Source organism: Coregonus lavaretus, assembly GCF_964263955.1.
Source record: "Coregonus lavaretus genome assembly, chromosome: 10".
NCBI lineage: Eukaryota > Metazoa > Chordata > Actinopteri > Salmoniformes > Salmonidae > Coregonus > Coregonus lavaretus.
The window spans coordinates 31,578,285-31,594,091 of record NC_139997.1 but is presented as its reverse complement, the minus strand read 5'-3'; the positions used below and the strand labels follow the sequence as shown (position 1 = coordinate 31,594,091).

General features: G+C 42.8%; 1 protein-coding gene across 1 annotated transcript; it reads right to left on the bottom strand.

Moving 5' to 3' along the window:
• Positions 1 to 3,979: 3,979 nt before the first annotated feature.
• On the bottom strand, positions 3,980 to 13,825 carry LOC311136552 (ribosomal protein S6 kinase beta-1-like). Its single transcript, XM_084170727.1, has 14 exons — positions 13,589 to 13,825; positions 10,996 to 11,039; positions 10,469 to 10,589; positions 10,279 to 10,347; positions 8,327 to 8,474; positions 7,784 to 7,841; positions 7,184 to 7,375; positions 6,934 to 7,024; positions 6,651 to 6,758; positions 6,422 to 6,484; positions 6,241 to 6,318; positions 6,014 to 6,121; positions 5,570 to 5,682; positions 3,980 to 5,346 (listed from the first exon to the last, which is right to left on the bottom strand). Exons 1-14 carry the CDS (start codon positions 13,658 to 13,660, stop codon positions 5,076 to 5,078), a joined length of 1,536 nt encoding a protein of 511 aa, XP_084026853.1. The 5' UTR covers positions 13,661 to 13,825; the 3' UTR covers positions 3,980 to 5,075.
• Between the last annotated feature and the right edge of the window lie 1,982 nt (positions 13,826 to 15,807).

Sequence of the window (15,807 nt, the reverse complement as noted above, 5' to 3'; positions counted from 1 at the left end):
TTTAAGCTTGTTAAGAAACCAACTTTGTTTTTCAGTTATTTACAACCTATTAGTCTTTAGAATGAAGAGTGCAGAGGTCTGAGGGACACACAGAAAAGCATCTAACTATCCTGTTCACTGTCCATGGCTGTTCTTAGTATTATCTATTGTCCCATTTGGACTGTCATATAAGTGGACTGGAGGCATATAGTTGGGCGAGTCCATATCTATACAGGACAGGTAGAGGAGGGAGGGTCAAGGTAGCCATTTGGTTAGCTGTTCAGGAGTCTTATGGCTTGGGGTTAGAAGCTGTTAAGAAGCCTTTTGGACCTAGACTTGGCGCTCCGGTACCGCTTGCCGTGCAGTAGCAGAAAGAACAGTCTATGACTAGGGTGGTTGGAGTCTTTGGCCATTTTTAGGGCCTTCATCTGACACCGCCTGGTATAGAGGTCCTGAATGGCAGGATGCTTGGCCCCAGTGATATACTGGGCCGTACGCACCACCCTCTGTAGTGCCTTGCGGTCGGAGGCCGAGTAGTTGCCATACCAGGCGGTGATGCAACCAGTCAGGATGCTCTCGATGGTGCAGCTGTAAAACTTTGAGGATATGAGGATCCATGCCAAATCTTTTCAGTCTCCTGAGGGGGAATAGGCGTTGTCGTGCCCTCTTCACGACTGTCTTGGGGTGTTTGGACCATGAGATGTGGACACCAAGGAACTTCAAACTCTCAACCTGCTCCACTCAATCACTCACAGGCTTCAAATTAGCAACGCTTTTTATTTTGTTCTCATCCACCCACTTACATGATATTACAAATCAACATCCCAGGCCCCTAAAATGTCATGGAATAAATACAGGGGTGAAATATTGACTCAAATGAAATGTTCGCAGTGGTCTTCTAATGAGTTGATTAATCATATTCATGTTCCCAAAGGGTCACTCATTTCATTCCAGTTGAACATTGAAAAGTATACAAAAAGGTCCTCAAGCTCCAAAACCACTTGAGATAAATCCCACTCAGATCATTTCTGTATCATTACGATCATTTTAGTATTTAACAGGTTTGAGGAGCATCATTTAGAGACCCTACGCCACAAGAAAGAAACACATGGTCCAATCATCTTCCTCTGTCTCAATAGCATTCCACACACATCTGCAAATACATACAAGTTGCAATTATTATTTATTTTTAACCACACACACCTAAGCTGCCCATGTTTCCAACACTCAGTAGGCATCTTAAAGTTCAATTTTTCAGAATCAAAAGAACCAGGTACAAGATATCAAAAAGTTACTTTCTGAACTTGTCCATAGTACAATATGATTATATTGTAGTATAATAAATATTCTAAAACATTTAGGACATTGTAGTTTGGAATAAAGTATTAACTGCTGCATTTGAGGTTTCTCAAGAGAGATATTCATATGATATAAACATATGCACATATATCTACAAAGAAATAAATGTTAAACAAAATAAAGCAGTCATTTATAAAGATCCATGCGCACCTAACGTACAACTGACTCTGCAATAAATACATTGTTTGCATAGTGAGACTGATGCAGTACAAAAAAATATAAAAGAAAACAAAATCACCATAGAAGTTGTTGAGTGTTAAAAATGGATTAGCCATGGTCACTGTGGGAGTGAAAAGTTGCTCTGAAGTGCACCATACATCCTCTCCAATGGAACCTGTAGCCAAAGCAATTGGTCCATTCCTTCATTGACAAGCAGACACAGGGGGGTGGGGGCGATAATGTCTATTTTAATAAACCTCAGCAGTTTTTTGCTTATTGATTGAGTTTTTAAAAGGTACTTTTTCTAAAGTAAAATGTTAACATTTTCAAATTGATCAAATAACAGACACATTTGGTTAAGCGTGACCATTCTCTTGGTCGTGTGAACACTGCCTTCAGCTAGATGGAACCTTATACTTGGATTATTATTCATTTGACTAAATTTCATGTTTGGGGAAGAAGATCAAATGGCTTTTCTCCAGAGGTGCACAGTTAAAGACCACATACATACATACAGTGGGGGGGAAAAGTATTTAGTCAGCCACCAATTGTGCAAGTTCTCCCACTTAAAAAGATGAGAGAGGCCTGTAATTTTCATCATAGGTACACGTCAACTATGACAGACAAATTGAGGGAAAAAAGTCCAGAAAATCACATTGTAGGATTTTTTATGAATTTATTTGCAAATTATGGTGGAAAATAAGTATTTCGTCACCTACAAACAAGCAAGATTTCTGGCTCTCACAGACCTGTAACTTCTTCTTTAAGAGGCTCCTCTGTCCTCCACTCGTTACCTGTATTAATGGCACCTGTTTGAACTTGTTATCAGTATAAAAGACACCTGTCCACAACCTCAAACAGTCACACTCCAAACTCCACTATGGCCAAGACCAAAGAGCTGTCAAACGACACCAGAAACAAAATTGTAGACCTGCACCAGGCTGGGAAGACTGAATCTGCAATAGGTAAGCAGCTTGGTTTGAAGAAATCAACTGTGGGAGCAATTATTAGGAAATGGAAGACATACAAGACCACTGATAATCTCCCTCGATCTGGGGCTCCACGCAAGATCTCACCCCGTGGGGTCAAAATGATCACAAGAACGGTGAGCAAAAATCCCAGAACCACACGGGGGGACCTAGTGAATGACCTGCAGAGAGCTGGGACCAAAGTAACAAAGCCTACCATCAGTAACACACTACGCCGCCAGGGACTCAAATCCTGCAGTGCCAGACGTGTCCCCCTGCTTAAGCCAGTACATGTCCAGGCCCGTCTGAAGTTTGCTAGAGTGCATTTGGATGATCCAGAAGAGGATTGGGAGAATGTCATATGGTCAGATGAAACCAAAATAGAACTTTTTGGTAAAAACTCAACTCGTCGTGTTTGGAGGACAAAGAATGCTGAGTTGCATCCAAAGAACACCATACCTACTGTGAAGCATGGGGGTGGAAACATCATGCTTTGGGGCTGTTTTTCTGCAAAGGGACCAGGACGACTGATCAGTGTAAAGGAAAGAATGAATGGGGCCATGTATCGTGAGATTTTGAGTGAAAACCTCCTTCCATCAGCAAGGGCATTGAAGATGAAACGTGGCTGGGTCTTTCAGCATGACAATGATCCCAAACACACCGCCCGGGCAACGAAGGAGTGGCTTCGTAAGAAGTATTTCAAGGTCCTGGAGTGGCCTAGCCAGTCTCCAGATCTCAACCCCATAGAATATCTTTGGAGGGAGTTGAAAGTCCGTGTTGCCCAGCGACAGCCCCAAAACATCACTGCTCTAGAGGAGATCTGCATGGAGGAATGGGCCAAAATACCAGCAACAGTGTGTGAAAAACTTGTGAAGACTTACAGAAAACTTTGACCTGTGTCATTGCCAACAAAGGGTATATAACAAAGTATTGAGAAACTTTTGTTATTGACCAAATACTTATTTTCCACCATAATTTGCAAATAAATTCATTAAAAATCCTACAATGTGATTTTCTGGAATTTTTTTCCTCATTTTGTCTGTCATAGTTGACCTGTACCTATGATGAAAATTACAGGCCTCTCTCATATTTTTAAGTGGGAGAACTTGCACAATTGGTGGCTGACTAAATACTTTTTTCCCCCACTGTACATACATACATACACCTTCAAGTCACACCACACATTTCAAACTAGTTAAAATGGAACCAGCATAGCGGTATAGCCCTACTGATATCACCAAGGGTTCATAAAGACTGAGGGAAGCATCCGTGAAGCACCTAGCCAGGTACATTATTAGACAAATGTAACCTGGCGATTAGCTAAACACAAAGGCAGTGATGACGAGAATTTGGCCTTGACGCTTTGCTTCTTTCAATTCAAAAGACAAGCCCTCGGTTTGTATCTGACAATGACAAATTTGCTGACACCCTAAAAGAATAGGTTCATAATATTATAATAAACCTGCATGCATGTTAACAGTAACCGTGGAGAGAACTCATGTGGGTCATCTGAGTAAGTGACACTCGAAAGGGCATTTAGTAAATTTACATTCAAGGCAAAAATGTACTACATACAGAGACAGACAGAAAGGTTTTCTATCTACCGAGAGAGATCTAGTCAGACTGGTAAAGCAGTGTCAGCATTTGGTATTGAAGACATATGGTGCAGGAGGTGTTGCATTCAGCTGAAATAGCATACTAAGAGTTTTTCTGTCTGCTTTTAGCTGCCCCTCCTCCATCAATGACACCACACCAGGGTCATGTTCAGTAGGGCTCACGGAAATCTGTTCTCATTGGACGAGTTCAGATTGCACCTTCCTGTTTAATTCAGTTTCAATACGTTTTCAACCTACTGAATATGACCCAGCCGTGTTCAACAGGATTTATCCTGACTGGATGTGACAAAAGGCATTGTGGATTCCATCTTTTTTTTTTATGGAACAATGTAGCCTAATATACTATAGCATGAGAACTGAAGTGAATATTGTGTTCTGTGTTCATTGTGATTTTCTCCATCTATACTGTATCCTGTAAAAAGGAAGCAGCGGCATTTAAGGGGGAAATCATCTCCACCCTCTCAGCCTTCAAAAGTCTATTACACGGCTTCAGAAATCAATAACGTCTCACCCCTGGTGAGGAAAATCATTGCTGCATGAGTAACACTGTCTGTCCCCACTCCCCATCCACCCAAAGTACAAAGCACCAGAATATCACATGAGAAGCTATCCCAGTGGAGAACACAGGAAATCAGGCAGCAGCAGCACTGCTCTTGTCTCTTCCTCCAGCTACACCCTACAGGGCATAAGGAAGTAGTCAAGACCTCTCGCTGTCTGACTAAAGCTCTAACAGGAGGATGCTATAGTTTGTTCATATCTGCTAGGGTAGAAAGCCCTGTGTGGCTCCCAAGCTGCTCAAAAGGGGAGAGAGAGGAGAGGGAGGGAGAGAGGAGAGGGAGGCAGAGATGGAAGGTGCGTCTGGAGGAACTGGTGATTGGTGCCGATGGTCGGTGGTCCGTCAGTCATTTCTTTAATTTCTAAAAAGCTTTTAAAATAAAAAAATAAAAAGGGAAAGGAGGAATTAGAAAAGAGGAGTTCTAGATGGAGCTGAGGGTCATAGATTCATCCGGAGGTGCTCGGGACGTTTGGACATCGGGGGGTAGGCCTGCTTCTTGAAGGGGCCGCCTGTGGTGGTGTTGCCAGAGGGCTTTCTGATGGGCAGGGGGGCAGACACCTCAGCAGCATTGGAGCTCACGTCCATCTGCTCCACACCAACCTCCATGGGCTGGTCTCCAGACCCAGAGGCCCCAGGGGACAGCAGGGACGAGACTCTAGCCTGGGTGGGGGCCCGGGGCCAGCAGTCCCCCCCAGCAAACTTCACTGGGCTGAGGGGACAGAAGGAGAGGCGACAGGGCAGGGTTAGAATAGTGCATTTGAGTACTGACAATGGCAGACTGTTAGAATAGTGACATTTTAACAGTGAGGATAAATCCCAGTACAAGTGAGTACCAGAATGATACTTGATTCAACCACTGGTGGGCAGGACAACTTCATGTTAAAGTTCTACACAAACCTAGACGAACATGAGACAAAACAAAAAGCCCTTACCTCACTGGTGTTCTTGGACTTCCCAGAAACCTTCTTGGTGAGCGGACTTTTTGCTCGAAGGGGAATTTCTCCTTGAGGTTTTCAAGCACGGAGGGGGCTACATACGTAAAGCCCTGTGGGAAGGAGGTCACAGGGAAGATTATAGCCAGGCTCATCAAGGTCCATTACAATACAGGACAGAGGACATGAGCAATGACACACTCATTAAACTACATCATGCAATGTGGCCAGACAGTCAACAGTTTCCAGTAAAAAATAAATAACAAAAAACAGATGCAATGCATTAACCATTTCTCGTAAGAACAATGTTTTTTAGTCAAAAATAAAAAAAGAACAAAAACAGTCTAGCTTATGCCTACCCGTGTGCGTGCAACCATGCACACAGTAAAACACACATGCACACAAACACGAAACCAAATGGGCTGAGCACAGTAAGCAGCCTACCAGGAAGACTTGATTGGCACTTTCGCTGAGCGTGGAGTCATCAGGGCTGTCGACGGGAGTCTGGCTGGTGAACTTGGAGTCAAACTGGCTCACGTCATCAGCTGATTGCTGCAATGGAAGGAAAAAAGGAAACCTGTTAACCTCTAGTCTCTGTGGGTCACGGAGGACTTGGAAAGCACAGGTGCTCTTCACAATGGAAATGCAATGAATAAGGAATGATGGCTCACCAGAAAAGGCTTGAATGGAGGCTCCACTTTGCGAGCGAGAAGCTCGTCCCATTTAATATGCCTGAAGAATGGGTGGGACTGGAGACAAGAGAAAAAAGCCACATTAGAGGGTGGCTCTCTTCACCTTCTTCAACAACATTGTAATAATCCTGCAACAGGTCCCATGTTTTAACTGTATCACCTGAATTTCTGAGGCATCTCCTGGGCCCGCCCCCAGCCGTAACGAGGCGTTGCGTTTTAGCAGCTGGAACAGAGAGTTATGGGTAATGTTAGTCTGCTCATCTGTTTTCATTTGACCCGACTTGTGTTACATTAGACAATCAGAAGATGGAGTGTACCTGAAATGCCACCCAAAAACTAATATGATTAAAACTGGGACAGTTTAACATCTAACACAGTGAAACGCTTACCTTTTTGAGAAGGTCCCTGGCTTCTTGTGTGAGGTAAGGTGGCAAGTTCAGTTTACACTTTAAGATTTTGTCAATGGTCTTCTTCCTGTTTTCACCAGTGAATGGTGGCTGTTGAGTAACAAAAAAAAGTATGTTCCACAACAATACAGACATAATGTCCCCCTGAGGTTAAATATCTAAATAATAATCAAAATGTAAAAAGATCAAGATATTGATCAATTAAATGATGATGTAGTCTTGTACACAGAGTACATTATGTGTCTCTTGGAGGAGTTGTACTCACTGCTCCTGTCAGCATGTCATACATGAGAGCTCCAAGGCTCCACCAGTCTACAGCCCGGTTGTGTCCACTCCTCATCAGGATCTCTGGGGCCCTGGTGTGACAGAGGGGAGAGGAATGTGAAGGCCTATACAATGTGCAACCAAACTCACTCATTTCTTCTACCAAAAGAGTAGTGGATAAAGAAGTTTACAACAGACTAGGAGGCTGACATTAACTTTTCATTGTTTTAATGATTAGCACCGTGACTTACATGTATTCTATGGTACCACAGAAGGTGTGAGTAACCGTGCCGCCGTGGATTGATTCTTTACACAGTCCAAAGTCTGTGAGCTTGATGTGACCGTTGTTGTTGAGCATGATGTTTTCTGGCTTCAGGTCTCTGTAGATGATGCCTTTCTGATGCAGGTGTCCCAGAGCCATGGAAATCTCTGCCAGATAGAAGCTGCAGAACAGAAAACAGACATTTTACATCAAGTACAGTCAAAGTGTGCTGGATCTTTGCCTCAGCAAATATTGCATCTATACTGTTACAGGAAGTATGACGGAAAAAATCCTTCCGTAAAGCATCAATAGCATTTTGGAAAAATTTATCCTTTCAGATTCACCTTTCTCCGCTTTCCATTGCCCTCTACATTCTAAACCTAAGGTGCTGTGCTTCCAACATCCTGACATTTGTCTGCTTCTAAAAATAGCTCCAAAACAAAAACACACCCCTACTGACCTTATGCTATGTAATCAAATCTCACATCTGTTGACACAACATTTGAGTGAGGACTACAGGTTCCAGACACTCATATCTATTCTACACACTTCAGACAGATACACATCTCCAGCATGATAGATCACTTACCATGCTGTGTCCTCCATAAAGATCCCCTCTCTCTCCAATTGCATAAACAGCTCCCCACCTGCAAATCACAAATAAAGCATTTAAAATATGCACTATGCAGAAATCGCGCCGCCTTTTCCTGGTTGCTAAAATTCGAATAGTTCGCCTAATTTCAGTTCATGTGAAAAACAAGCATGTATATTGTAGAAAATCATTGTACCATCTAAACCGCTGTGATATTTTCCATAACCATTTTCAGCTGTTTGAAGCCTGGTGTACAAAACCGAAAGTAAAAGATATGCAAAAATGAAACTTAAGAACCGGAAGCATAGAAATAGGGCGCATAGAACATATAATACCGCTTCTTATACTTGCTTTCCATGTGAAAAACAGATCTATAACTCACATTTCTATGTGAATTTGGTCAGGTTGCCCAAAAAGTTACATATTGCAGCTTTATTTTAACTTAGGCCATTGTGTGTGAATGATGTGTATGTTACGCTGTGTTGTGTGGTTTGTGTGTGTATGATGTGTGGGCGCCCACACCATGCCCCAGTCACTCACCTGAGAGGTACTCCAGGATGAGGTACAGCTTGCCCCCTGTCTGGAAGGCATAGATGAGGTCCACTATGAACGGGTGCTTCACCTCCTCCAGGATGTTCCTCTCTGCCTTGGTGTGAGCTGTGTCCTTAGCGTTACGCACTATCATGGCCTGGAGGGATCAAACAAGGCATGGATTTTCAAAAACTGTCAGCATTATAACAATGGTAGCACTTTACATTTACAGCAGAGAATAAAGGGGAAATAACCTGGTAATAGTATGGTAACAAGTTAGTCACTCCAAATGAAAACATTTCTTGCACATAGAAACTGAGGTATGATATGCATTTGAAAACACGAGTACATTCTTTGTCAAGCAGGACAGACTATGGTAGGTAACGGACAACAGGTTTGAGACGCTCTGAAAACATAACAGTAACATAAAGGAAATGCTCATTTGCCATCTGGTTTGGATGATTATTTCTCTGCGCTCCCCTTTTCCCCAGCCCAGTGAAAGGAAGTAAAGGAACTCCTCTGCTCTGAGCCATGTCATTAATGCTGTTATTGTCGCCCTCAGATCCAGAACACGCGCAAATCTTTTGCTCAAAGAAATCCAAAACATTCTAACTATTTCAGCTGTTGGGAACAATACTAGATCTGTTTCAGTTGGATAAAGCCTGAGCCCAGTGGAAGAGCCAGAAGCCAGAGCAGTCGGTCATGAGCGTGAGGCTCTGCTGCCTGCCGTGCTACACAGCCACTTACAACATGCACACAGTGATGGGTTCTGACATGGCAGGTAAAGTCCATCATGTTAAACACCAGTGCTGGGGCTTGTCTGTATACACTAGAGTATATACACCCTTATGTTATACTATGGAAATTGTGTTTCCATAGCTAGGGCTGACAGTGAGGACTTGTGAAGAGCAGAATCAACAACCTCTGCATAATCAAAACAGTTGCTTTGTGAGAAGGTGTTAAAGTTCAGTTAGCCATTGTTATGTAAACACCAGCTGAAAAGTACCAGGGGCTTTGCTTTGGCCCCAAGTGAGAGCAGGTCCACCGGAGCCATGGCCCATGGAAACAGAAAAGTCTGAGCCTTTTCGGTAAAACACTGGGGTAAATCCTGTACATAAATGCTATATGGGCTTCCAAGACATGAGGGAAAGAGGGGAGGGGGGGACCCTGGTGTTTTATTTGGCAGTGATGATAGCTGCTGGTTGGCTGGTTAAAAGCCTTCATCCTCAACCACAGAGGTACAATAGGAATCAGAGCTCTTAGCGCCTGCATGGTAGCAACAGTAAATACTGGCTTATAAAAACTATAAAAAGAATCATTATTACCGAAACCTCTAAGGCTTCTGGGAAAAATTGGTGGGTTCTGGGGCCAAAATGCAAACCAGACGGGCGGTCGTCAATTACAGAAAGGATGCAGAACAGATGGAAAGAAACTGGGGAGAACAAACAGCCCTGAGGTTTCATGGGAAGTTGTTTTAGTTTTTTTGTTATGGGTTAGGCGGCCTCTTTTCTGACTGCATGGCTAAATGAATTCACCCAGGTGTATTCAGTACACTACTGTAACAACTTGGGTCAGTGTCCAATCTGGGTTCATCGTCATGTCAATAGAAATCCTTTGAGAATAAATCTTTATTGAATAAATCTCACAGAATTTAAGTGTACAGTTCCTTAGGGACAGACGAGAGAACAAAAGATAAGTATCTCAACGTCATGATAATCCAAACAGACAAGTATCTCAACGTCATGATAATCCAAACAGATAAGTATCTCAACGTCATGATAATCCAAACAGACAAGTATCTCAACGTCATGATAATCCAAACAGACAAGTATCTCAACGTCATGATAATCCAAACAGACAAGTATCTCAACGTCATGATAATCCAAACAGACAAGTATCTCAACGTCATGATAATCCAAACAGATAAGTATCTCAACGTCATGATAATCCAAACAGCCCACCTTCTTCAAGACCTTCATGGCGAATATCTTTCCCGAAGTGGCACCCGACACCTTACGAACTTGAAAAACCTGAATGTGATAGGGGGAAGAGACAAAACATGAATTTCTGTGAAGTTATGCTATCTATTCTAAGGAGAAGACATGTGAATGAATACTTGAACAAGTCATAAGGTGATCAGGGATAGCTCACCTTTCCATAGCCTCCTTTTCCTAAAACCCGGAGCAACTCAAAGCATTCCGGACGAATCTGCTCCGTTCCTTTGTTGACGCTGTCTTCAGAGATTTCAAACTTTTCACAGTCGTCCATGTTACTTGAAAATAAATAAAGACAACCATTGAAACATAATTCATACATGTCAAATTGCAGCCAGTCAATGTTGAATCTACCCGAATGACAAAACCAGAAGGTTAGATTAAAGATGGAATTTCGCAGTAGGGGAAAACAGTCCTGCACAAGCAATCTATCACCTCTGGACTTATCTGTTCATCAAGCATACAACATCATAAAAGTGGTCAACGGTGTTGCTGTAATTTACAAATTAGATTACACATATCATTAATCCCTTCAGGGCAATTAGATTGACACCTTTGCCCAAACATTAAAACACATAGAATTGCATGACAAAGAAGCACCCTGTTGTCAAAGATGTTGTGGTGACTGTGCCACATTAGTTAGTGCTAAAATATACAGGCTGAACCTATGTTGTAAATACCCACAATTCGAACCCGCTGCATTGCTCCATGGATTCACTCATTTGGGTCTGGCAAAAAAAAGAAGAGATAGACCAATTTAACAACAGGACTGATCTTTCTCCATCAGTAAACAACTTCGAAAATACACCTGTTCCAGTGACTTTTCAGAAGGGACTTTTTTGACTGCATCACACACACAGTCTTGTGAGACTGCTGAAAAAAGCAAATGATACTCAAAGAAATTATGTATGAAAGAGTAGCTAGAACAACTTGTTTCAGTTGTCCACATCCAACGATGCCGAAATCTGATCAGAGGTCAAGTGGTTTCATAGCTTATCTGTCAATATCTGTATCCTTTAGCTACAGTGAGGGGAAAAAGTTTTTGATCCCCTGCTGATTTGTACGTTTGCCCACTGACAAAGACATGATCAGTCTATAATTTTAATGGTAGGTTTATTTGAACAGTGAGAGACAGAATAACAACAACAAAATCCAGAAAAACGCATGTCAAAAATTTTATACATTGATTTGCATTTTAATGAGGGAAATAAGTATTTGACCCCTCTCAATCAGAAAGATTTCTGGCTCCCAGGTGTTTTTATACAGGTAACAAGCTGAGATTAGGAGCACGCTCTTAAAGGGAGTGATCCTAATCTCAGCTTGTTACCTGTATAAAAGGCACCTGTCCACAGAAGCAATCAATCAAACAGATTCCAAACTCTCCACCATGGCCAAGACCAAAGAGCTCTCCAAGGATGTCAGGGACAAGATTGTAGACCTACACAAGGCTGGAATGGGCTACAAGACCAATCGCCAAGCAGCTTGGTGAGAAGGTTACAACAGTTGGTGTGATTATTCGCAAATGGAAGAAACACAAAATAACTGTCAATCTCCCTCGGCCTGGGGCTCCATGCAAGATCTCACCTCGTGGAGTTGCAATGATCATGAGAACCGTGAGGAATCAGCCCAGAACTACACGAGAGGATCTTGTCAATGATCTCAAGGCAGCTGGGCCCATAGTCACCAAGAAAACAATTGGTAACACACTACGCCGTGAAGGACTGAAATCCTGCAGCGCCCGCAAGGTCCCCCTGCTCAAGAAAGCACATATGCATGCCCGTCTGAAGTTTGCCAATGAACATCTGAATGATTCAGAGGAGAACTGGGTGAAAGTGTTGTGGTCAGATGAGACCAAAATCGAGCTCTTTGGCATCAACTCAACTTGCCGTGTTTGGAGGAGGAGGAATGCTGCCTATGACCCCAAGAACACCATCCCCACCGTCAAACATGGAGGTGGAAACATTATGCTTTGGGGGTGTTTTTCTGCTAAGGGGACAGGACAACTTCACCGCATCAAAGGGACGATGGACGGGGCCATGTACCGTCAAATCTTGGGTGAGAACCTCCTTCCCTCAGCCAGGGCATTGAAAATGGGTCGTGGATGGGTATTCCAGCATGACAATGACCCAAAACACACGGCCAAGGCAACAAAGGAGTGGCTCAAGAAGAAGCACATTAAGGTCCTGGAGTGGCCTAGCCAGTCTCCAGACCTTAATCCCATAGAAAATCTGTGGAGGGAGCTGAATGTTCGAGTTGCCAAACGTCAGCCTCGAAACCTTAATGACTTGGAGAAGATCTGCAAAGAGGAGTGGGACAAAATCCCTGGTGGCCAACTACAAGAAACGTCTGACCTCTGTGATAGTACTTGGTGGCAAAACCCTTGTTGGCAAAGTCATGTTTTGCAGAGGGGTCAAATACTTATTTCCTTCATTAAAATGCAAATCAATTTATAACATTTTTGACATGCGTTTTTCTGGATTTTGTTGTTGTTATTCTGTCTCTCACTGTTCAAATGAACCTACCATTAAAATGATAGACTGATCATGTCTTTGTCAGTGGGCAAACGTACAAAATCAGCAGGGGATCAAATACTTTTTCCCCTCACTGTATGTTTTGACAATCCAACTAAGAATGGATCGTTTATTGGGCGGCAGGTAGCTTAGTGGTTCAGAGCGTTGTGCCAGTAACCGAAAGGTCGCTGGTTCTAATCCCCGAGCCGACTAGGTGAAAAATCTGTCGATGTGCCCTTGAGCAAGGCACTCAACCCTAATTGCTCCTGTAAATCGCTCTGGATAAGAGCGTCTGCTAAATGACTAAAATGTAAATGTAAATGTAAGACAGATGGCTAGGCCTATGCCATATGGTACAGTTGGTTAGTTTAGCTAGCCACCAATGTCAAGTCCACCCTTGGTTCCGCTACCTAATAATAACGCGTTAGTTACTATAACATTAGTTAGCTAGCTACCTATCTTATTTCTTACTAACGTTAGTCGCTAAGTTAACTAGCTAGCTAGTAGCGGTTGTAAGCGTGGGTTCTTCTTTCGGGCTTGCCACGACGAGCTAACCAGCTGATATGTTGAAGTTACTGACAAAGACAGTCTTAAGCTTCTGGCTAACATCATCTTATTTACTGCAGACAAGTTCGTTTGCGCCTCCCTTCTTCACTAGCAGCTAACGATAGTAGCTAACTAGTTCATACCAAGCTAAAGGAAACTAGCTAGCGAGTAATGTTTTGCTGGGTAGCTAGCTAATTACTGTACAGTAGCTGGCTACTTACCCCATCCTCGAGTTCGTCATCAGACACATTTTCGTCCGCCTGATCCAAATCAATGTCGAATACCCCGGCCATGGCCTTTGCTTGGTCCCTCTCTCACTCAGTCCGAAAGAAAGTATATTCTTCTCCACTGCCTCATGGAAACACACCTTGCCGACATAACCGGCTACAGTAAATAGAACCCATGCGAGTAGCAGTACCGCTAGCTCCCGACCAAACAAGATTCCAAAGGGGTAAAAAAACAAAGCCAAGTGTTGAGCACGCGCACTGCTGAAATTAGATAGTAGCTAGCTGAGTATCTTTAATAGTAGCACAATGTCCATGATGCCCCATACTTTTTCGTAAACTGATTTCGCCCGTTTAAACATGTTATATTTTATCTTATATATTATCCTTCAATAGTCACAAAGTGATATTTGTGTGATATGGCTCAGAAATTAGCTATGGTGATACTGTAGTCAGTCAAAATCAAATCAAGTGTTATTGGTCACATTCACATATTTAGCAGGTGTTATTGCCGGTGTAGCGATTGTGTTCCTAGCTCCAACAGTGCAGTAGTATCTAACAATTTACAACAATACACATAAATCTAAAAGTAAAATAATGGAATTAAGAAATATATAAATATTAGTTCCATGGACTGCCTGGCATATTCTTTCCCACAACAAGTATGATTGCACTGTGACAAAACGTTCACAGCCTTTTCTGTATTCCCTCTTGGTTAATTGTGAAGTTAGTGTCTTTTGTGATCTAACCTGTAACCAGAATAACTGTTTGTGCGCATATAGCCGTTATTGGCAGTAGATGGCAGTGAGAACAAAGAAATCCTTCTTCGGGTGTTGAGAGGATTTTCACCCCATTTGGACCTCTGAGTCTTGCGGTGATCTTAAAGTGCCAACAGGGGGCGCCCATAGGGTGTAACCAAATATTATTATAGCTAACCAACCCTTATTCATCCATGGTGTTACTGTTTACCTCAGCCTGATTCAGGTGCTGATTCAGGTGCCACTTATCCTCCTGTTGTCGAATAACCCACATAAATGTACACAGTCACCTTGAGTTGAGGTGGTGTGAGAATTATATGCTGTGATGTTTCACATATAGCATCACCATTCCTGTGATGATGACTCATGCCTGGGAGCATTTATTCACAACACACACACACACACACACATACACCCACACAGTACACATTACTTCTACTCAGTGCCCAGGGACATAGAAAGCTTATCTCTGAGACTCAGTGACACCTGTGGTCCCAGATCAAAGGGGTTGTGTTTCAAGTCAAGTTGAACGTTTTTTTTATTAGTCGTATGTACGGGATACACATGGTATACGTCGTCCAACGAAATGCCTACTTGCAGGTTCCTTCTCGACAACGCAAACAACAGTAAGAAATAATAAAATATAAAAATACGAATAAACGTCAATGGCAGTAGAATAGAATAAACATTTTAGCATAAGGATAATACATGAAGACACAATTTATAGCCCAATATTTACACGTGTATTGGGGATGGGGGGCAAGTGTATAAATTGAGCAATAGAATAAGAGTCTGGTAGCAGTAGTTGTGATGTGTGTTTAGCATGAATGTATATGTGTGTGTGTGTGTATGTCTGTGTGGGTGTGTGCATGAGTGAGTGCATGTGTGCTAATGAGGGGCGAATCGGAGCAGGTGGTCAGTCCAGTTCAAGTGTTCAGCAGTCTGATGGCTTGTGGATAGAAACTGTCTCTGAGCCTGTTGGTATCAGTCCTCATGCTCCTATACTGTCTGCCCAACGGTAAGGGAGAGAAAAGCTTGTGGCTGGGGTGGGTGGGGTCCTTGATGTGTGTATATGTGTGTGTATATATATATACACTGAGTATACAAAACATTAAGAACACCTGCTCTTTCCATGACATAGACTGACCAGGTGAATCCAGGTGAAAGCTATGATCCCTTATTGATGTCACTTGTTAAACCCACTTCAATCAGTGTAGCTAAAAGGGGAGGAGACAGGTTAAAGAAGGATTTTTAAGCCTTGAGACAATTGAGACATGGATTGTGGATGTGTGCCATTCAGAGGGTGAATGGGTAAGACACACGATTTAAGTACATTTGAACGGGGTATGGTAGTAGGTCCCACCCAAAGGACATCCAGCCCACTTGACACAACTGTGGGAAGCATGGGAGTCAACATGGGCCAGCATCCCTATGGAACGCTTTCGACACCTTGTAGAG